General features: G+C 44.6%; 1 protein-coding gene and 2 long non-coding RNA genes across 4 annotated transcripts in view; 1 reads left to right on the top strand and 2 right to left on the bottom strand.

Annotated features, from left to right (window-relative positions):
- EIF2AK3 (eukaryotic translation initiation factor 2 alpha kinase 3) overlaps positions 1 to 16611 on the bottom strand; it is a 43328-nt gene extending 26717 nt beyond the window's left edge. The window contains exons 1-2 of the mRNA XM_071447162.1: positions 16214 to 16611; positions 9387 to 9516 (exon numbers count right to left, since the gene is read on the bottom strand). Coding sequence (XP_071303263.1) covers positions 9387 to 9516; positions 16214 to 16476 — 393 coding nt within the window. The 5' untranslated portion in view covers positions 16477 to 16611. The remainder of the gene's footprint in view (positions 1 to 9386; positions 9517 to 16213) is intronic.
- A 414-nt stretch (positions 16612 to 17025) lies between these two features.
- Positions 17026 to 18303, top strand: LOC139599768 (uncharacterized). Of its 2 annotated transcripts, XR_011682301.1 has the most exons (4): positions 17026 to 17192; positions 17406 to 17561; positions 17653 to 17737; positions 18178 to 18303. It is a non-coding gene; the product is annotated as an uncharacterized lncRNA (long non-coding RNA). The 2 variants fall into 2 exon arrangements; XR_011682300.1 differs by lacking the exon at positions 18178 to 18303 and having other exon boundaries at positions 17653 to 17980.
- LOC139599769 (uncharacterized) lies at positions 18067 to 23246 on the bottom strand. The gene is made up of 2 exons (XR_011682302.1): positions 23165 to 23246; positions 18067 to 18320 (listed from the first exon to the last, which is right to left on the bottom strand). It is a non-coding gene; the product is annotated as an uncharacterized lncRNA (long non-coding RNA).
- Between the last annotated feature and the right edge of the window lie 12 nt (positions 23247 to 23258).

Here is a 23258-nt window from a genome sequence, read left to right as displayed (position 1 = left end):
AGAGGTGGGGTTAGGTGGCCTTCCTCCCCTGCAGAGCTGAGAGGCGGCACATCAGAGAAGCCATGGAAATAGGTTTCATCTCAGCTGGGCTGTGACAGCCTGAAAGAGCACACAAGGTCTGCACAGTAACAGTGAGCAGAGATGTTTCTCACAGCTCAGGCTGATTTTAACCATCAGGCTGTACAGCTCACCCAGCAACAGTTCACAGCATCTATCAAGTGACAAAACCTTGTCCCTGACTCCTGCCTGCATTAAGTACCTTATGACACAAGTTTATATCAGTTACTGTCTTTCTTCTCCTTCCATCACCCCCCATACTCCACAAGCTGGTAGTTTCATTTTTCATGAATACATGGAGAAGAGTAATAAATTCAATTTTCGTGGGCCTGTACTTTCTGTATGATGAGTGTGTGAAGTGATGCTGTAACCTTGTGCCTGGATGAGTACTAGAGAACTCATTTCAAAACTCCTTTCTTCTCTCTCTTCAAAGCAACACCTGCAACATCCTCCCGACTACTTTTATTAAAGACTAGAGCTGGTATCTCTGTCATGATTCTACATTTCAAATCTTAAAATCTGATCAGGTGTAAGCACAAGGGTCCCAACAAAACTGTCTTTTACACAAACAGAGTAAAAAGCAACAGATGACAGCAGCACAGCAGCTTGAGACTTATACTCTCCTTTCCAATGTCAGGGGCACACTACCTTGTTCAGCTTGAGTTTGCCCTTAAAAGAATTATTGCTGCTCTGCCCTCCCCTGAAGGGCCATAAAGGAAATCTGAGGAACTGCAGTGTGCTAACTAGACCACCCCAGCTTCAAAGGAGATCAGGAACCCAATACTGTTTGCTGTGCAGTCACACAGACCCTTCCTCTGAAGACAAGCAAACTGAAATATCACAGTTACACAGTCAAACAAGACTTGGGGTTTTGAGATACAGAGATGCCAGCCTGCTCTGCTGCCATGGTAACAGACTTTTAAAAACTGTTCTCCTTAATAATAATAAAAAAACCCCAACTGCACAGTGCTTTAAGAAAGACTTTATTTTGACATTATTCCATCCCCCTCTTTTACATGGCAAGTTTTATTAATAAGACTGCAAGTCTTCTGAAACTTAAGAGCAGTGCTTTCTGAGACACTGAGAAACTGGTGCTGCTGCTACCGAGCCCATCACTGAGCTCCTCGAAACTAACAGCATCTAAGGGAGTGGATTTGTGCAAAAAACATTACCCAAAGCCTTGCCTTTGCAGAAACAGGCCCTGCACAGTCCATCAGCCACCACAGCAGAACTGGTACTTACATGTGGTTTGCAAGGCAAGGCTTTGGTGGTGGGGGCTACAGGGGGGAGAAGAACCCCATGCTGGAGCAGGGGAAAAATGTGAGGGGTCCTGCCCTGAGGAGGATGAAGTGGCAGAGACAAGAGAAAAGGTGTGATGAACTTACTGCAGCCTCCACACCCCATCCCCCTGCACCACTCTGGGGTGGAGGGAGAGAAAATTAGGGTGAAGTTAAGCCTGGGATGGGGTGGGGGAAGGTGTTCTTCAGATTTGGTTTTATTTCTCCTTATCCTACTCTGGTTTTATTGGGAATAAAACTGGTTTTCCTGAGTCAAGTTTGCTTTGTCCATGATGGTGCCTGGTGAATGACCTCTCCCTGCCCTGATCTTGACCCATGAGCCTTTCCAACAGATTTTTCTCTCCCCTGTCCAGCTGAGGAGGGAAGTGACAGAGTGGCTTTGGTGGGCACCTGGCATCTATGCAGGGGCAATAGCAGAAGCTTCTTGTGGCACTTAAGGAGACCAGGATTCAAAGTGATCTCTGCTGGACCCTGTGTGTTTCTTCCCCTGGCCCTGCTCAGACAGGATGGTTTTGCAGGTAAGGACACAGAGTCCATGTGAGAAACTGAGTCACAGAGGAACTCCTACAGGAAAAGAGCCCAACACAGGAGGAGAACAGAACATGGCAAATCACAGTCTCCTCTTTCAAGGATGCAAAGAATGAATGCACGAAACATGCAGCGAGTCTGACAAAGATTAATAGTTACCTCCTTATGAAGCACAAAGTCCAGAAGAAATTAGGAAATGAGATGTCAGTGGCTGTGCTGCTAGAGGAATGATTTGCTAAACTGTCTAAATCGCTTAACCCTCAAAATGGGCCCTTCTTTATATAGATAAAGATATAGCCTGAAAGTTAAAATAGGCCCTAGGGCAGAATAAATTACTTTTTTGTGTATTGGGCAGCTGAATTCCAACTAAGTTATCCATTACCTGAAACTGATATTTGTCTAGGTACTAGAGTTGATCCATTTTATTATCTGTAAACAGCAGAACTGTTAAACAGCCAGTACAAAACATGCAGTGGGCCATATGCAACTGAATTACAAGCTCTCTTCCTGCCCTTATCTAGACCCAGGAGGTGAAGGGTCCAGACCACAAGATTTGCAAGAAATGGCTGAGGGAGCTGCAGTTAGTTAGCCTGGAAAAAAAAAGGAGGCTCGGGGAAGACCTTATTGCTCCCTACAACTCCCTGAACAGTTTAGCCAGATGAGAGGAGTCAATCTCTTTTCCCAAGAAACTAACAATAGGACAAGAAGGAATGGGCTCAAGTTCTATCAGGGAAGGTTTGGAATTGCTGTAAGGAAAACTTTCTTCACTGAAGGGATGGTTAAGCATTGGAACAGGCTGCCCAGGGCAGTGGTGGAGTCACCATCCCTGGGGAGATGTAAAAGCCTTGTGGATGTGCCACTTAAGGATATGGTTTAGTGGTGACCTCAGCATTGCAGGGTTAACACTTGGACTCTGTAATTCTGTAATCTTAGAGGTGTATCCCAACCTAAACCATTCTGTTATTCTACTATAAAGAGAATAAAAATCCAGAGACAATGGGGTTGGTAAAAATCCTTTCCCATATATGGAGCATTTTGACTATGGCTGTGAGCGTGAGATGAAAGCTGGTTGTACACAGAGCAACTCTGAGGAACTTTCCTGGCTTTGCTCAAGGCAGAGCATCACCTGAGGACTGTTCTCAGAGCTTTGGTATCACACAAGCCACAACATCCTGCTCTGTAGCTGCTCATGTGTCCCCTAAGGGAAGGTGTCATCCTCCAAAGGGTCCTTAGAGCAGTGAAAGGACACGAGTCAGCACTTCCTCAGGGCTTGGTCGGTGTTAACTCCAAGTGTCAGCAAGGCAGCCACCAAGCTGCAGCTCCAGGAAGGCTTTTGGATTTTTTAACTGAGCAGGACACCAAACAAAGAGGACTGAAGATGTGCAGTTTGGATAAATACATAACATCACTTGCCTAAGCAACAGCCCTACCTGTGATAATGGTATGATGGTGCTGCATCACACTGACCACCAGCTCACCTCAGGCAGCTGTCAGCAATTCCCCTTTTCCTCAGGTTTACCATTTCTTACTAAAAAAAGTTGGTTGTGCTTCCTATAAAAGCACAGCTTCCTGCTATTGGGGTACTTTAAAACAATTAGTCTTTTGCAGATGACTTTTTGTCCACTAAACAGCATTAGAAGTTTATTTTCAGGAGAACTGTAAATTATGTTTTAAGTTTCAACAAGAAAGTAACAAAAAGTCTCTCTAGTGAAGTTTCCCAAGCCTGTCACCTCTTCATGCACACATATGTGTGTGTTTCCAGCAACAGAACTGAAAAGAACCACTCGTGCCATCAGGAATGCTAATACATCCATGCAGTTACAGAGCAGTCACATCCATTCTCTTCCAGCAAAACACAGGCTCCACTCCCCTTGATGGCTCGAAACCTTGTCTGCCTCAATTGCAATTAGAATTTATCTTCCTTTGAAGTACAATTCTGGACACTCACTTCTTATTCATTATGAGCTTTTCCAGGACCATTTAAGACACTAATCTGTCTCTCTCTACCCGCAGGCAACAGGGAATCACATTTCCTTCCCCTGCAGAGGAATGGAGATGGCAGCTGATTCCCTGTCACAGGATATCTTAGTGCACAGTTTTCTCAGGTTTAAACTGGTCACCTCCAACCTTCAACAACAAAACGAATGTTATCAATCCCCACATCTTGTATTTCATTTAGCACAGTTTAATTTCATGGCTGTTATAGAAAACCTGTATGACTGAGAGCCAGCTGAAGTGCCAGCCTTTCCCTGCAGGAATGACAGCTCCAACTATCTAAGCATCTGGTGGTTCTAAGGGTCTCAGCAGTACACAAAAATAAAGGTCACTACAGGACACTAGAATGCTCTTCCAGACAACTAAAATGATACCAGTTTACCTACAAGGAAATGCATTTTCCCCATTTTAGTCAACTCAATAACCAGACCACTGATTTACACTCTGCCTGCTTGAGAAGAGTGGCAATTCAGTGCTTTACATCTGCTCAGAACGTATTACAGCCAGAAAGTCATTTTACAGCACAAATATATATTTAAAAATTTTTATTCTTTCTGCATAAAACTGTCCTTTAAATACCTTTTGTACCCACTCAAGCACCTCAGAGACCCAGCTAGCTATTCTATGTATATGAAACTCTGACTCTCCTGTGAGCTGCCTGGATGGTGCACGGAGACTCTTCCAAGTGCTAAGCAGGAAAGATTGTTTCTGTTGCTGGTGTGTTCCATTCCAGATGTTTTAAGATGCACCCAAGATTGTTTCTGTTGCTGGTGTGTTCCATTCCAGATGTTTTAAGATGCACCCGAGATTAAGAGTTAAAATTACTAACAGTGAACTAGATAGAGGCATTCTTTTTAAGCAGAATTCAGAACAGAGGCATTTTCTCAGAACGTCTGTGTAGTTTGAAAAGCATCTCCTTTTTGTTTGGCCAGTGAATGTTAGCAGAGTCAGAACAATTTTATGCAGGATTAATATAAATTCCTTATATTCATCACTGCATTTAACAGCTGCTATAATAACCTCTTCAGTGAAAACACTCAAGTGTCTGACAGTCTTAAGTGTTCCCCACCCATATCCAAGACAAACACTATCAGCTTTTCCTTGGATGGTATTTACAGACAGTGACTCAACTGAAAAATAACTATAATAGAAAGCCATGAGCCAAACAAACACATAAGTTTTATTCAAACTAATAAAATACTGCTGTAAGTGGTTGGTGAAACTTTTCTAATTCTTTCAAAGACACTGTTAAATTATTTACTCTCCCTGAACCTCTGGGAGGGCCCATAACAGAATTCACAATTCAAGCCCCTCAGAGGGCATTTTGACCTCTTGCCTTGCCCTGACCCATTTCAATGTGGATTTTGCATTTTCTTCTATTCCAGAGTGTAAGAGGTCAAAGGATGGGAATTGCTGAGTTTCCTCTTGTGTTCCCAAAGCAACCCAAGACAGATCTGGGCTCTTCTCTGGGCACAGAGGCTGCCTTATCCAAAGTGCAGCAATGTGCAGGCAAGTCAGTACCTCAGAGTGAATCCCAGGTGTCTGGATACCTCACAACAGAATTCTGTATTTCTTTTAGGAAACCAAAGCACTGAAAATTGGGAAGGGTTAATGATGCAGATAAAGGGAGGGAAAAAGAAAGAAGATACACACTCATACTGTACATTAAATGCAGACACTAGTGGAGTTTTGTGAGATTTCAACATCCTTTTCCAACCCACTGCTCTAAGCAAAAAAGGAACAATCTGCTCAAAGTCTCTGTGGGTTCACTTCATCAACAATGCAGTGAGTTTTCAGATGACTTCAGTATAAAACTTCTTCACCTCTCCATATTTCTCTGGAGAAAAAAACCATAATACTAGTCTATTCCATAAAAATATGACACTTCTATGTCCAAAAAAGATGATACGGATGTCTGGGTTTGTAGAAAAGTTGGTTTTATGTGGCTATCACAATAAAAAGATATATTTATGTTTGTTTATCTCTATGTACATGCATACACATAATGAAATACAAAGGTCACGAGAGTCTTTATTGGAATAAGGATGTTGACAGATTTGGTGACATGGCATAATCAAATTATTCCATTTTTCCAGGATACAGTGGTATGTTTACTCTGCTATAAATGTCAGCCTTGTGAGCTGAAACTGATTTTGTCCCATGATCTTCTATGTCTCAAATAAGGAAATAAGATGCTTACTTAGGGATTAGTCTGTAACAGCCCAAGCCTACCTGGTACTTGATTATTGAGTCCATCCCAGTGCAGCCTCTGCCCAGAGCACTGAAACAACTCTGATTGGTGCTCATTAAGTAATTTAGGATAAAGCTTGCAGGTAAAAGAATTAATCATCCTCATCAACAAACCCTGTGCTATGAACCTTTCCCACTGCTTCTGAAGCAGTTCTCTCTTTCACTATAATTAACCATCATTATTTCAACACGCTGCTTCTCCCCAAAGTATTCTAGTCTAAGTATGGACAGTGTATTAATTACAAACCCAAATCTTAAAGAGCAAAGTGTTTTTATTAAAATTAAGCTCCCTTTTAGAAAAGTTGTGATTCAATGACTTTACTGTGAATATCATCAGGCAATCTTTGCGTGCAGGTAACAGGAAAACTTGGACTCGTAACCAGGCTTTTAAAGAGAAAGGTCTTCCATTTTAAAACAATGGATAGGGAAACAGTTTTTAAATTCTCACACACAAACCTGAACTGCAGAGTCAACTTTTCAGCATTGGCACCCCGACCGTGATTTGTTGATGTTGGAGCTTAGAGCCAAGGAAAGAATTTTAGCATTTTAGTTACCCAGACACCCAATTAATACTTCAGCAGCCTTTCCTTTCTAATTGATCTGGTTCATATGACAAATGATGAACATCTCACTTGTCAGTGTCTTAAGCAGTAGTTTCAAGATCTGAAGTGTTTGACAGAGCTGCTGGAACATTTGAAATTTCACTGCCTCACTTTCCTAATTAACACACGAGCTCCAGACAGCCAGGTTGACATTTTACAGTTAGGTAAAGGAAGTTAACTACAGTTCTGTTCAACACTGAAACTTTGAAGATCCAAGGTCTGTTCTTAAAAGGCACTTGGGAATTAAATTCATGCTTTTGCACCAGGACTTGGAACTACAGTTCACTGTAGTCACACTTGAGATAGTTAAAAAAAACCCTCATCAAAACAATTAAGAGCCAGCATCATCACACTTTCCTTGCTCTGAAAGAACACAAATCTTTGTCTCTGCAAGTGTAACACAGAGTTTCTCATCTGCCATTTCTTGCAAGAAGATGTAATTTAACAGCTTACATAATGTTACTGCTTTATGATGAAGACTGTGGTTGCTAGCACAAAAACCTTTGTTACTTGAAAAATGCTGGAAGAGGAAGGAAAAGTCTCAAGACTCAGTTTGAGAGACTAAAACTCAACAGCTCACATGCCACGTCAGTATTTTGACCCAAACCAGAATTTTCACAGCAATTTTAATGAGGTGAATTACTCACTTAAATATCTAGATTCACTGCATGAAGTCTTTCAGCTGATTACTGACAGCAGATTAAATATTTAAATATTTAAATGCAGTTTATTCAGAGTATTCATCACTTTTCATCATGTTTCTTGTTAAATTCTGTCTTAACAGCATTTGTTTACATGACAGTAAGAAGTCTAAAAAGGCCCATATTCATAACACTTAACAGCTTCTAGAAGGCCAAAATGACCTTTTCCTTCCAAAATTAGTTCTCTCATAGGCTCTGCATCTTAACTGTCAAAATCCCTCAGTGTCTTTGGCCACAGCTGTAGAAATGAAACTATTTGAAAGCTCATCTGAAAGTCCAACTTCCTCTATCCATTACAAGTGCTCTTTAAAATTGTATTTTTATGACTGCCACAACCTACTGACTTGTAATCACACAAGGGAATTAAACATCACATGGACAAACTACATTTTTTTGTTGCCTAAACCCCAACCTTTGATTTCTACAGCCATACCATGTTGGAAAAATATCAAAACCCTGGAGAGACAGTTGAGTGACAGAATCTGTATTTGCAAAAACACTTCTATCATTAGAAATGTTTGCACTCCCAAAATCTTTAAAAACATGGGCTTGTGACTTAACTTGTAGTGAAAAAACAAAGTTTATATTTGTACAGATTTCATATGTGTGCTTTTCATGACCACTGGTTCTATTTTCATGTGCTCATCAGAAACTATTTGCAGCAACAGGTAACAGGCCAGTATTTCATGTATCTACTGCTGAGAACATTTGTGAAGGATCACACAATCACTGATATCTTCCACCCCACAGAGCTCTTTACAGTTCTCCTGTATTCTTTTCAATTCTCTTAAACAATTCAATGCTCTTAAACAGATTTTGGGGGGAAAATTCTTCTTTCCTACAGTGTTTTTTCTAAACCACAAAATACACCTGAACAAATCTCACAAAGCTGCACCCATAAATAAAATTCTCTCTCAGAAACAAAGGAATGGGAGTAATAACTGGTATTACTTCTGCAACCTGAGATACTCAGCAGCAGCTCTCACAATACCACACCTACAGTCCACATCTTTCCTTTGCCTTTGTCACACCAAAACAGAGGTCATGGCCACAGATAGCAACAAAGAACCACAAGCAGGAAAGTCAGGCAGTCTGAATAATCCTGAACTCAACTTTCATTCTCTGATGCTCATTGTGCAAAGGATGATACAGGACTGGTCATCAAACCCAACCATCCCTGACAGGGAGGGACTGTGTACTTCTGTGGTGTGTTATCATCCCAAATTACCTCTTTGTGGGGGTTTTTGTTCCTCCTAATTCCAGGGGAGAATGAATCAGAGATCTTCCCAGTGCAGGAAGAGGAAAAAAAGGAAAAAAAAACCAACCTTGTAATTTTTAGCCTAGTTTATTGAAACTGATGGTGGCCAATAGCAGCAAACAAGAAACTGAACTCTATATTTTCTACTTACAGTTCATCAGAAAGAAGTGATGCAACCCTCTAGCACTCAGTACTTCAGGGTGACCTTCAGCACTCTGTTTAATTGCTAACACATTCTATTTCACAGGCAGCCTGCTTATCTAGTATAAAACACCCAAAACAATCCTTTGTTCATTTATTAAGTCACAAGGACTTTTGCTTTTCTTGAGGGAAAAAAAAAGCCAGTACTTGCCAAGACATAGTCTAGTACTACAAGGCAGATGATCCTTTCATTTGCTTGAAATTACAAGTAACTTGTTTTCAATCAGCAATTACACACAATTCCCCAACTCAGTTACATCATCTAGTTTGGTAGTTATCAAATACATCAATCCCAAGGCTGAAACGCTGACACACTCCAGTTTGAAATGGCAACATGATGTAAGCACTCAAAAAAAGTTTGAGAATAGTACTGACAAAGTTTTGTAAGTGTTTGTTCCATTATTTAACATCTACCAAACAAACAGGAAGCTGCATTCCTTTTATTACAGACAAGTCTATTTTTAATTATTTAGTCAAGAAAGAAATTAAGCCTTACCTCTGGTTTACTGAGGCTGGATGACACAAGAGAACCTGATCCCACATCCAGATCCCACTGTTTTCTCCCACTGTTTTCTGGATCCAGTGCAGCAATTCGTCCATCCAGAGTGCTGATAATTACTAGAGATCTGCAAGATGGAAACATTCACACTCAGAACTACAGCAGCATGGACTTCCCCTATTAGCTGCCTTTTATGCTCAGTAAAACCCAACTCCAACCCTTAAGTTAAGTCTCTATATTCTGCAGAAAAGCAATTCAACTGCGTAGGCTACCCAGACCAGCAACAGAGTGGAAGAGCTGAAGTCTCTCTCTGGCTGGTGTCATACACTAATTTCCATGTTGTAAGACACTTTCAGAGCTCACATTCAGGGGAAGGCAGTTGACTTTTTGCTCCTGCATGCAGATATTACCACTAAAATACTGCATGAGATCATCTTTTTGGAGATATTTATACAAACAGTATGGATCTCACTTCTTCCAGTCCCTTCCAAACTGAGCTTTAACACATCCTTTCAAAGCAACCTAAACCCAAAACTATGAATCCAAACCTACCAGGACCTAAGAAATATTAAGTTGCAACTAAGTTTTCAATGATTTTGGATTAAACATCAAATTTCTGGGACATTTTGTAAGTCTCTGAATAAAAAAAGTCCCTCCAAAGGCACACACAGGGCACTACAAAAAACTTCGAACACCTGCAGACCGTGAAGAAACGAAACTGGGTTTTGCAGCTTGGGCTTTAAGCAGCCTGATGTCTGGGATACAGGGCCATGGCAGGCTGGCTGCTGATTTCTACAGTGCCTGAAGCTCCTCAGTTTCAGCAAGTCTTGTTTCTTACAGAGCTATACAATTAGAATAAGCATTTCTGGTTGGGCTAGAGCTCCAGCATTAAAATAAACAAACAAACAAAATAAACAACACATCAGAGACAAAGCACTGACAAGGCATTTCTGAAAGGCTTTTTTTTTTTTCCTTGAAGATTGTTTCTCTCTGACCTGAAAAAGCTGAGATTGTGTTGTCAGTTTGGCTTGCAGCAGCTCACCAATCTTCAAAGGCAGAGGGAGTAGAACTTGATCACTTTACAGCTGCTTGCACTGAGGGGGGCTGGATCCAGTGACCCAGAAGGGACCTTTATAGTCACTGATTTCAATGAGAATAAGAAACTGTGCAAATAAAGTGATGGGGAGATTAACCAGTTTCAGGTGAGGGTGAAAGGCCAGGGGGCTGGTAGTGCACACACAGACATGTATATTAACCTTTACTTTAAACAATAAGGGACAATAAATTATTGTGTAGAGCTCTGGCCAAATATATTCACTTGTTCAAAGTTAATGGTGTAGTAACACGAAATTTAGGGAAGGAATGATGGGGGTTTTTAGTTTGCTTTAAGGAGGGAAAAACTGAAATCATGATCTAAAAACATGTTCAGGGAGAGTGGCTCATGACATCACCTCCAGCAAAGGTCATGTAAAACATGGCTGTTTTACATGTTAAAGGAACCCACACAATTTATAGGATTTTATAATGCTTACAGCACTACTAATAATGCTTATAACACTACTAATAAAGAGAAAAACAAAGAGATCTTTAACCTGTTCCAAAAATGCCATAGCTCATGCCAGCTCTTACTTCTGAAGGTGGCCAAACATCACATTCCTCAAAAAGCTAAGTTTAAGAGACTGTTAGAAAAATACCATTTGTGCAAATATTTGCACAGTAGAAGACAGAAGTTTTTATGAGCTGATCACAAACGCTTTTTCCAAAGCGTAGACTGGGTTAATAATAAACCAGATTGCAGGAGATTGACTATTTTCAAGTACTGTAAACAAGTGCTCACACACTAAAGGCCTTGGACACATATTTAACACAATCTGTTTGCTTTATGGTAAAGCAATTTATCTGAAACCCTCTAGCATTGCATAAGAAAATATTATTCCAAGTGGGTCTACTTAAATTTTATGTTGATCCTCCTGACAACTAGGTTATAAAAAGAGGTAGAAATGCAGCTAGAGTGAAGGGAATTTTGGCAGCCACACTGCAGAGAAGACAAATCCTAAAATCACACTGTGAAATGTTTTCTTCCCATGTGCTCCCATTGTTTTCCTTTATCTAATTCTTCCTCTTTGACTTCTCCCTCAAGTAACAAATGTTTCATGCCTTTGTATCTCACATTTCTGTATTATCTTCCCCCACCAGATGCAAACCTCAGCCTTCCCTAGGAGTTACCTCACTGTTTAAGGCTCTCCACCACCACTCAAGACAGTGGTTTTGGAATCTGTACCTGCACCCTGGCCTCCAGCCACCCAAAGGGTGCTGTAACCACACTTCAGTTTTAACTTTAGCTGATTAGGAAAGAGCAGAGGAGCCTGGGGAACTTTTGTGCCAGCAGAACACACTTGGAGGAACTGGTTTAACCAACCACTACTGCACACTGTGAAAATCCTGGCTTTTCTTGGGTGCAGTGGCACTCAGGGTTAGTCCCCAGCAGGAGAATGGACTTTGTTTCACCTACTGAGCACACACTTCCATGAGACAGAGGAACAGAACCAGCCCAGCTGTATCTAAATCATAGGTGTGGCTACCTTTAGAACTGGAACTAGGTTCAAGAAAAACAGCCGTTTCTCTCTGCTTTTTAATTTTCATTTTCAACTATTTCATTTTCATTTCATTTTCAACTATTCATTTTCAACTAAATAGCCACACTTCTGGTTCCAACTTCATCTTGCTCTTCAGCTATACCACATACCAGGAAAAAAGAGCTAGAACTCCTTACTCTTCTGATAAAACCCGTCATTCCTTACTCTATTTGTCTGAGTTAAAATCTCAATACCTGTTTTCCTCTTCTCTGATGGACTCTGATGAACCCCATCACTTGAACTCTGTTTGGGGTAAGAGCTGAAATTTGTGCCCAACACTCTCTTAGTGTTACACTTTCTCACTGTCAGATTTTCCCTTCCCTTTCTCTGTGAGCTTCCAGTGCTTGCAGCTTTGTGTACTGGGAGCATGAAGTGGTGACAAGAGATCTTTCTGTTGCTCAGGTAGTCTAGTCAAGCACTAAATTAACACATCATGATAAAAGCAATTTAGGCAACTACTTCAAGAAAATATTTCAGAGCTTAAAAACAGGCAGGTGACTTGCTTTTTGTCACCCCACAGTGCCACTGTGGGCTTACTGCAGTGTATTATGGCAATTCTTACATCAAAATCTTAGAAACACAAGAAGAATGCAGCCACAGTTCCAGAACAGAGTCCTTTCAGCCACCTGTTTGCCAGCCTTTGTTGGCTCAAGATGTCAGGGCTGCAATTCCTGTAATTCCCTTACATCAAACTGAAAAAGCATATTTTTGATGTGTCTTTGGGCCAACTGATTTGGGCCAAACGGAAAGCAAAAGGAACTCCTGACTCAGTTTCTATTTTGGTTAGGCCTGATAAACTCTTTTATTCTCTGAAAAACAGCACCTTGTTGCTGGCTTTATTTACATCACTTCCTGACTGGGGTAAAGCTGAAAGACTGCCTTGACCAAAGATGCCATCTTCCAGGAACACACAGGTTTTCTGAGAACACTGCCAAACCAGGTTCCCTTCTGAGAAGGGAAAACACAAAATATTACCCAGCTTAAGGTCAAAAATCACAACTTATCACCAAGGAAGTGAGGAGGATAGAGACAGACAGCATCAAGGCTGGGTCAATACTTGTTGACTGTAAATCTCAGACTATATCAGGGAGTGAATCACATCACAGGGATACAAAAGAAAGAAAGGGAAAAAAACCAAACTATGACCAATTCCAAAATTATATTTCAATAGTCTCCACAAGCCTGGACCAGAACAAAAAAGATACAAAAAGACATTACTCAAAATGAGGCAGTCACTTAAATCCCAGGATCCCTCACCTGACAAATAAACATCAGTGAAATGAAAACCTGCACTTCTCCTTGCCTTGAGCTGCTGGTCCAGAATATATTGTGATGGAGGGGAAGAAGATCCCTTCTGGGCCCTTACAGATGGCCAACAGCAGGACTAAAGCAAGGGGTCAGTTTGTGCAGCACACAGAGATATCAGTAATTGGAGCAGCTGGCAGAGAACAAGCCAATGTTGTGCAGTGAGACTTTATGTGCACTTTGTCACTATGAAAGCACATCTGGACACACTTCCCTGACCCCAACCACCTAAAATCAGCCTCTGTGGCTGAATGGAAATGTTTTCTTACCAATTCCTATCCTCTTTTGCTCACAGACAGGAACTTGTTATTCCAGGGCAGTGATAATGTTCCCCCCCCCTTTAAATGATGCCAAATATCTACTGCAAACTTCCACAGACATTGACAAAAGGCCAGTCCTGGGCCTTGAAACCTCTCTTAGTACCCCCCAGTGATCACAGCCCACTTTGGGAGATCAGGAGGCCTGAGCACAGTGCTCAAAGAAGTGAAGGTATGATTTAACCCACAAACAAAAGGGGATTGCAAGGGGAGTTGTAAGCAGGACAGAGGAGGAACGGTTCTTTAGGTTACCCACACCCTTTCACTGCACCAAACTTTGCATTTATTCAAGTAAGTTGTTTTTGTTAGAAAAACAGAGCAGAACTCGCTGTCATCGTGGTACATTTACCACTGTTCCTGTTTCAGTTTAAAAGAATCATCAAACCCTCAAAAGTCCATTGGGACATTGCAAATATGGCTCTTAGTTTAACTTGAACTCTAAGCAGCTATTCCAACAGCAAAACCTGCATGTCTGTATGTAAAAAGCACAGTAAATCACTAATCCTCCTATTTTCTTTTAGAAAAACAAAAGAAATATTCAAGCATTCAAAGATGATTATATTCATCTGACTACAGCAGAGACAGTTGGGGTTTTGATTTTGTTCTTTTTTTTTCCAGATTATATTGACCTCTATATTGCCTGTGTATTGCTGAAGAACAATTAGCTGAGATGAGTGGAAATCTCAGAAACACAGATTAAAAAAGAAATGCACACAAACACTATGGCCAGGCAGCCATTCTATTTTTATTTGATGACAGCAAATCTGTTCCTACATGCTAATCAATTACAGAGCAGCTACATTTAATCTCAGGCTTAATTTACTACATTGAACATCTTTAGTGTATTCTACTTAGCTCTGGAAGACAAGCAGAAAATATATTTTTAAAATTTTCCTAGGCTAAACAAACAAAGGTCCTATCAAAAACTGAATACAGCAGAATTGCAATAAACCAGGTGCTGTTTTGATCACCTAATACACAAAAGAATGATCGTGTTGCTAACTGGTGAGACTGTCCTCCAAGAAAACAGGGTGCCAAGTTATCAGCCGGTTTCTTGTTTTAAGTGACTGCTTGGGCATACTAAGAACAAGCTTTGGGCTATTCATTTTCATGTTTTCAAATACAGCAGGCATTTAGTCATGCTGTTCTTCCTTTAAACTCTGGCTGTGGCTTGTCATCTCTTCGTTAACAACCAATTCAGAAACAGACTGGAATCAGCTCACTCACATTTCTGCACTTGAGTCATTCATCGAAGTATTTCTTTCGCCGGAGCTTCTTGCCACACGCAGTTATTAGGGATTTTATTTCCCTTTCTTACATTCTGAAACTTGTTCATCAATTCGCCTAGCATGTTTGGCTTCCCCTCAGGCACACCCCAGTGGCTGTGCTGAACAGACAATTAAGTACTCAGGGGGAACTGCGTTTTCTTTAAAACAAAACGATGAGAGAAAAGGACAGCGGGCATTGGGAAGAGTTTCGACTCCAGATGCTTTAGGGTCTCCTTCCCGCAGGCACAGAACTGGGAGCAAGGCAAGGAAGGGATCGAGACGTGGTATCATCAGGGTAAGCAGACGGGCCAGATGTCACATAGCGTGACATCCGGCAGCTTGTTTGTCTAAGAACTAAGACACCCTTTCTCCTTGCTAACAACGGCGTAAAGAACAAGCACCTCAGCGCTGGTGAGGTCCCGAAGTTCATTTTCCTCACTGTCACCGCCTCCCCCTCGGTCCAGCCTGCCCATCCCTGCAGCGCTCCTGCAGCCCCAGCACGGGACTCATCCCTTCCACCCCTTCTCCCCGCCGGCCCTGGGACACTTCCCTGCGTGTCCCAGCCCCATGCACCAGCCTGCGACACCCTTATTTCCCCGCTTTCCTCAGCACCGTTCCATCTACGATAACCCTACAAGCACAACTCTGCCCCCTCCCCTCTTCCCGCTCCAACACTCCCGACACATCCCAGCGCTATTCCCGTCCAAGGCCACTCCTGCACGGGCCCTTCCCCACACACGACCCTCGGGACGCTGCAGCCCTTTTCCCACGCACTGCCCCCTCCCCAACACCCCCAGCTGCTGATTCCTAGCCCAGACACAATCGTGTCCCCCCTGGACACGGCACCTTTGTCCTCTGAGGCGCTCACCCCCGCCCAGCATCCCCACACCGGAGCCGAGCCCCTCCCCAGCACCTCCCCGCTGGGACCACTGACCCCCACCCCAGTCACAGACACCCTTCAACAGTCCCGACAGTGACCCCCATCCCTGTATCCACGGATACTCCCCCTAACCAGACCCAGGCACCGATTCCCGACACTCCTCAGCCTCCCCAGGCACTGACCCCACCTCAGCCGCCCCGCACCGACCCCCATCTAGTCACTGACTCCCAGCCAGCCACCGACCCCCCTCAGGAACCCCAGTCCCCGACAGCCATCCCAGGCACCGACACCTTCCCCAGCCAGCCCCAGGCATGACCCTCACCTCAAACAGCGACCCCGCACTCTCACCCGGACACTGAACACCCCCCTCAGCCCCAGGCACTGCTCCCCACCCCAGTCACCGCCCTCCCCCGCTCACCTGCTGCCGGTCCGGGCCTCTCCGCTGCCCTCAGCGTCCGGCTCTCCTGGCCCTGCAGGGGCCACACCACCCTCATCGTCCTCCACTGTCACGTCCGCGGAACCAGCGGGCAGAGCGGCGGGAGCGGCGGCTGCCCCCAGCCCGAACGCGGCCTCCACAGCCGCGGCATCGCTCGGCGGCGGCTCCGGGCCGCCCGCCGCTACCCCGAGCAGCACCAGCAACGCGAAGGCGGCCAGAGCGCTGCGGCCCCGCGGCCCCCGCATGGAGGGGCCCGGCTCGCCCGCCGCCGCCACCCGTTAGGACATGAACGCCGCTGTCGCTGTCGCCGCTGTCACCGCCACAGAATGGGCGCCCGCCGCGCGCGCAGCCCTGCCCGCCGCGCCACGCCCGCCCGCCACGTACCGGCACCCCGCGCGCACCCGCCCCTGCGAGGCGGACACGCACTCCATTGGTCGGCCGCCACGCCGCTCAGCCCGCCGCTTCCTTCTGATTGGCGCGCCCGGCGGCGGGGGGCGGGGAGGAGCTGGGTGTTTGTCAACAGAGCCCGCCGGGCCAATCGGAGCCACGCCGCTCTCTTCCCCTCCTCTACCGCCGCGCCGGCCAATCGCCGAGCGCATGATTCACCGGCCCGCTCGCCGATTGGCTGCCGGCTGGCGCGCGGGCGGCGCGGCCCCGCCCCTTCCTCGGCCGGGCTGGAGACGTGGCTGTTCCTCGGCGCCGGCAGGGCGGGGCCAGCGGCGCGCACCACCCGGCGCGGGGGGAGCGGCGCGAAAGCGCCTCCCCCCAGGCCTGAGCGGAATGGAAGCGTCGGGCGGAAAGCGGGCCGGGAGGGAGGGAGCGCCCTGGGGTGGCCAGGGCAGAGCGGACACGGCGCTGAGGGCCGTGGGACGGACCTGGGACTCGGTCAGCTAACAGGTCTTTTCCAGCCGAATTGATTCTGTCATTCGGTGCTGCCCTCCCGGCTGTTTGGGCGGTACAGGTAACCCTAACCCTGGTACCGAAATGAGCCCTGTGCTGACTCGAGGTGATCTCACCCCAGGTGACCCCACCTTTGTGAGGGCTTTCTGTGCCCCCCCCACCCCAGCACACACAGCCCCAGGACCGGCAGCCCCAGCACTTCGGCCAGGTGTGGTAGTAGCCCCAGAAAGCCTCTGAGGTACTTTAAAGTCCTGTTGCCTCCACGTGTTCGCAGATGTGTCCTGGGAAATTGTGAAGGCCCGTCCCTGGAAGTGTTCCAGGCCAGGCTGGATGGGGCTCAGAGGAACCCGGGCTAGTGGAAGGTGTCCCTGCACATGGCAGGGGCTGGAACGAGATGGTCTTTGAGGTCCCTTCCAACCCCAGTCATTCTGTGAGTCTCTGTTCATTGTATACTTGATATAAATTATATGTATGATATGTAATTGCCCCCTTCAGGGTTAGTTTTCTCCATTTTTTTCCAGACCCAGTTTACCATATTTTGAAGAACAGTCCTTTTGTCATCCTGATGGTACCACCCGACTGATGAGGATGTCATCTGCAAATTGGGTTAGGGCTGATTTTGTATTTACTTCCAAATGACTAATGAAAATATTGATTACGTATGTGTGTAGTACAGCACATATGATCCTGGAGAGTCCTATTAGACATAGTCTTATTCAATAGTGATTTATAACCACTTATAAAAAAATAATCTCTGTGACCAGTGTTTAATGTATTCTTCACTGATGCTTTATTACCCTGTTTAATTAAAATATTGTGCAGTTCTAAGTAAAAATGCTTTTAAAAGTTTATTACAGCTCTCCTTCCTTTCGGAGGAAATGGAATTATTTGTTGTCTTTTAGAAGCATGAAATGAGATTTCTATTAGACTCTGACTGGCATTACTAATTCTTTAATGAGTGACATAACACCCTTTTTTGGTGTTTATCCAGAACATTATCCACAGATCTGATGTTATTAAATTTACATTTACTCCATATCATGCAGCCTTCCTCTCCTGAAGACAGGCAACAGCCTGGCACTTTTTCAGCCTCCTAGAATTGCCCTGGTCAATCAAGGCTCACTCAAGAGGAATGTCAACACACAAGTCTGCAGTCAGCTGTTTCCAACCTCCTGGGTCACAGTTATCCCTGGAAAACAAGAGCTCCACTGGTCACTAATGCACTGAAATGAATCCCATCACTGTCAGGTGACCCCCCCAGGCATGTATCTTCCTGCTTCTTTACAAACATAGATCATAAATGTTCAATGAACACTTCTGCATTGTTATTGACATTTTAATCATGTCCATCTAGTAATGGGCCTGTACCATTCACTTCTAGGTTTTCTGGGATTTAGCCTTGCCAGCTATGGATTTCCTTTGATGTGCTTCACTTCCAATAACTACTCTGCTTCTCATTTATACCAACACTTCCTTATTTCCTGCTTTCTCCATTTTGGCTATTTCTTTTTTAATTTTACTCACAATCTCCAGTCCATTAATAAAACAAGAGTTGGCAATGTTTTTTCTCTCTTGAAGTTGTGGCTCTTTGATTGCCCAATGAATTCTTTAAAAAGAGCTCATACTTGTCATTTTTAGACTCGTACCTAATTTTTTTTTCCTGCTTGCACTCTTATTTTCTGATGATTTGGAAATACAGCTCTTTTAGAGTACCAGGTGTATGGAAACCCAGGTCACAAACACTGCTCCCCAGCCAACCACTGAATTGCAATCCAGGGATCTTCGTTTGGGTTTTTTTACTTCCCTCATTATAACAAAGTCCAAAAGAATTTACCCTGTGCCACCTGCCAAATGGCACATGTCATTTTTAGTAACTTAAATGACATTTTATTATTGCACCCATATGTTCTTGTGCTACTATTTTCTTTATTTAGATAACTCCTCTCTCTTGAGTGTCTACCCGTTCATATGTTTATAAAGAGTAATCAAATTCCTTGTTTCTCTAGGCAAACCAAGCCAAAGGCTTTTATTCTTCTCTTACACATTTGGCTCTCTGCTCTGACTTGCCCTCCCCTGCACCTGTCTCCATTTAAATTATTTTTTTTTTTTTTTGCATGGTGATGTTTTGAACAGTCACGTTGAAGGGTAAATTTAGTTAAATTTTAAACTCCATCATATTCCTGGACAATGAAGAAAAGCTGATTCCTTGCCATGCTTTTTACAGTAACTTTTCTCTTGTCCCACCAGTCATTTGAGGGACACAGAGACATAACCACAGACCCCAGAAACTTCCAGAATATTGGGATACGTCACGACTAGATTTGCATGTGTACCTTTGTGCTGGGTCACGAAGGTTTATCACGCTTCGGGCAGAACAACAACCACCCCGTGCGGGTCCCTCTCACGCCATGAGCATGACCTCATTCCCTTGCGTTCCCTCCCACCCCCGCCCCAGAGCGGCAGCCTCCCAATCGCAGCCTTTTATTTTGGGGAGGATCTGGCACTTCTCACCCGAGCACACGTTTCTTTCTAGACTCCTCCTAGATTCCGTGGCACCGAGGAATAATGAATAATAATCAGAATGCAAAAAAGCTCTTATTTTTCTTGTTTTGGAAACATTTCTCCAAGGGATGGACAACGTTATTCTCGAATCCTTATGACAAACATGGCAACGCAGCCCTATAATTTTCTCTCTGTATTAAAAATTTTTGCCAACAAAACCAAACTTCCTGCTTTTTGCAAAGCATGACTCACATCCTCCATTCTGTTTTGACTGACATAAGAGATCTATTTCAGTCATATGACAATAACTTTGAATCTAACTAGCCACTTATGTGGAAATCAAAGCCTGTTCTTGCAGGATGGATGGATGTTAACAGGAATGGTGTTTTACATAACTCCACTGAAGATCTGCCTGCTTTTCCCGAATAACTTGCTCCTGGAAGAGCCGGGCGCGGCAGTGAAAGCCCAGCGTGCCACCTCGTGGCTGCCCTGTGCCCAGGGCCGTTCCTAGCGCCTCCCTTTTCCAGGAGAATCCAGAGCTCCCAAAATCTGCGTGTGTGGCAATTAGCATACCGGCACCTCTGCCGATGCCTTCTCACACGCAGAGTAAAACCGAGTAATTCTTCCCCCGACAGATCAAACCAGAGACGAGCAGGGAGGCAGGTGTTATTCAGAGGAAATGTCACTGAACTGGAGTTTGCAGGATAAAAAATTAGGTTGCAGGAATGTAAATTGTAGGGATGTGGCAGGCTTGGAGTGCTGCTACCAACCAGAAAGAGAGTTTGTCTGGGAAATCTCCATCTTCCACTTGGTTTCACCAGTTTGTTGGTGAAGTCTTACTGTCATGGGTCTTGGATTTTAGCTGTTTCATGCCTAATCAGTGAGAGAGGAGTAGGTAATTCGATCAGCACATCTGCCACCCAGAGGGGTGGTGCCTTCACCAGATTTTCACTCGGGTTAGAATGCACTTTTCCAGCTGCTTTAGGCTGGGTTAAGCCTGCCATGGAAGATGGTCCCACTGCCTTCCCTCTCCCAGCTGATCAATCTTGCTGCCTTCCTCAGGAAAAGTCAAGGAAAACTGACCTTGATTTTTTTGGTTGCTTTACCTGTCAGAAAGATCAGCTCTCTGCCAACACATGGAAGTAGCAGGAAAATGGCAAGTGATGGACCATAAGGTGGGAATGCTCCTTTTTTTTTTCCTGTCTCAGACCAGGGCAGCTTAAGACAGTTACAAAACTCCCTTTCAGAGAGATATATTAAGTGTGGCTGACCCAGTTCAACCTCACTAACCCAGCAAGAAGCAGCTGCCTTTTCTTGCCTTCATGGCAAGGTGAATCAGCACAGGGTGATGGGAATGCCAGCACCAGCATCAACTGTAGCCAGGCTGTGTGTGGATGGTGACTGAAGGCAGTGAGGAGCAGGCTCTTCCCTTTTTGTCAACAGCAAGCTGTTATCTCAGCTACCATGTAATTTTCCTACCATGTAATTTCAGCCTCAGATGCAGAATTCAGCACCCGGAGTCACGCAGTCGCCCTGACAGCCTGAAAGGGCTGAGCTGCTCCATTCCTCAGCGTGGCTTTTGTCAGGGTTAACACCTCCTAGTTGCTGTTTGACAGGTGGAATGTCTGCTCAAAGCAGGTTCAAACACCTCCTGGCACTGAAGCACACAGGGTGAGAGTTGGCTCCCAGAGAAGCTTTGACATGGGACAAAACCAGGCTTGTACAAAAGGACTTTGAGCTGTTTGCAAACAGAGCTGGTTGTTGCTGAAATTCACAGAAGATCTGTTTCTAAAATGCCCAATACCAGTTTTTAGTGCACAGGCAAGGCTCAGCACAGCATAAATGAAAGATTTTCTGCTTTTACTGGAGCTGTAACTCACCAAAAGATTCAAATAAATTGCTAATAGAAAGGTTATTATCTAGAAGTGGAAATGTTTGTGTTTCCCCAGGCACTGCAAGATATTTTTCAAGCCAAAGCCATCAGCCATTGTTCTGAGGGTACAACAGTTTTGTCACCCCACACTTCTGCACTAACACTCCTCACAACAATGGGATTTGAGAGAAGCCCAGGATGGGCTTCCTGAGTCAACATAAAACCCTAGTGACTGTTCTTCATTTCAGTCAAATACTTAGGATATGGAACAGAATATCATAGAATCAAGGAGTGGCCTGGGTTGGAAAACACCTTGAAGATCATCCCGTTTCAGCCCCCTGCTGTGGGCAGACACCTTCCACTACACTAAATTGCCCAGAGCTCCTTCCAATCTGGCTTTAAACACTGGGGCAGCCGCTGCTTCTCTGGGCAACCTGTTCCAGTGCTTCACCACCCTCACAGTAAATTTTTTCCCCTAATATTTAATCTAAACCTCCTCTCAGTTTAAAGCCATTCTCCCTTTTCCTGTCACTACCTGCTCTTGTAATGTCTCCCAAAGCTCACTCAGCTGCTCCTTCAGTTTTACCCTTCTTGCATCATGGAAGAGAGCAGTGCTTGGGTCTGATTCCCTCTGAATGTATATCCCACTAGATATTTACCCTTTCAAATGGGTAACTTGCAGGAAAAATCGTTGCCAGCTGGCAGAAAAGACTGAACCACTGCCTAGAACCACGTGCTGCTCTTAAAATCGAGTCACCTGCTCTGTACAGAAAGGTAAGGCATCACCGAGATGAGATAAACCCGGGCAATGATAATAGAGTCTTTGTTGAAATCCCACCCCATTGTTCAAGGGCTGATGTGCCGGGCCAGGGAGAACAAAAGGAAATGTTTCTAGTCCTTGAAAATCACAGCAGAATCAGAGGTTGGCAGCAAAAGCAAGCCAGTCATACACAGAATTAAAAAAGAGAAGTCAGCGGCAGCTTTTCTGTTGAGCAAATAAAAAGATTATTCTCTACGAATTGTGGCCTGACCTTGGAGTGAGTAGTAAAGGGGTAAATACCTGCAATTCTCATCCCTCTTTGTGGGATTGCAGCTGCAGAGAAACTGAGGTGCTTGTGAATGGTCCTAATGTGGCTCACAGGAGTGAAAATGCTGCTGTAGAGGGACTTCAAGGTTGCTGTGCTTCTCTAGTATGTTTCAGAAACAATTTCATCAGAGGTCAACCCAGGGTAGAGGGGAAAATGGCAAATAAAAAACGGCTCCGTGTGCTTCAGGACAGGAGATCTCCGTGGGGTGTTGTTACCCCACGCCTGCAGGGTGGGGTAGGGACTAAGTGCAGTTTGATACCATGTGCCCAGAGGCCCCCTGGCATTTTTCATGCCCATGTTGCTACTTTCGAGGGAGATCGTGCTAAAGTTTAAGTGAAAGTCAAAGAAAGGCTCTTCCTCAGAACCTGTGGCAGCGCGGCCAGAGTTCCAGTAACTCCCTGAGCTCAGTGCATTGCCTGGCCTCCTGCAGGGACTCCTCCACCATCCTTCCTCCTCCCCAGCACTTCCCGGTGGCACACCCCGCATCCCTCTGCTCTTTGTGGAAATGCCCGAACCCTTCCAGCCTCTGGAAATGGGTCTTTCTGTACTTAGCAAGTACTCGGTACTTACACATCGATGCAACAAGTGGCTCCGGGGACTGTCGGGCATTGTGGGAGCTGTAGTTTGCCGCTCGCTGCACTACAAGTCCCAGCCTCCCGGCGGA

The sequence above is a fragment of the Agelaius tricolor genome, unplaced genomic scaffold (genome assembly GCF_023055355.1).
Source record: "Agelaius tricolor isolate 1412-34295 unplaced genomic scaffold, bAgeTri1.0.p SCAF_24, whole genome shotgun sequence".
NCBI lineage: Eukaryota > Metazoa > Chordata > Aves > Passeriformes > Icteridae > Agelaius > Agelaius tricolor.
The sequence above is the reverse complement of the archived record's forward strand: the minus strand, read 5'-3'. Positions and strand labels throughout refer to the sequence as shown.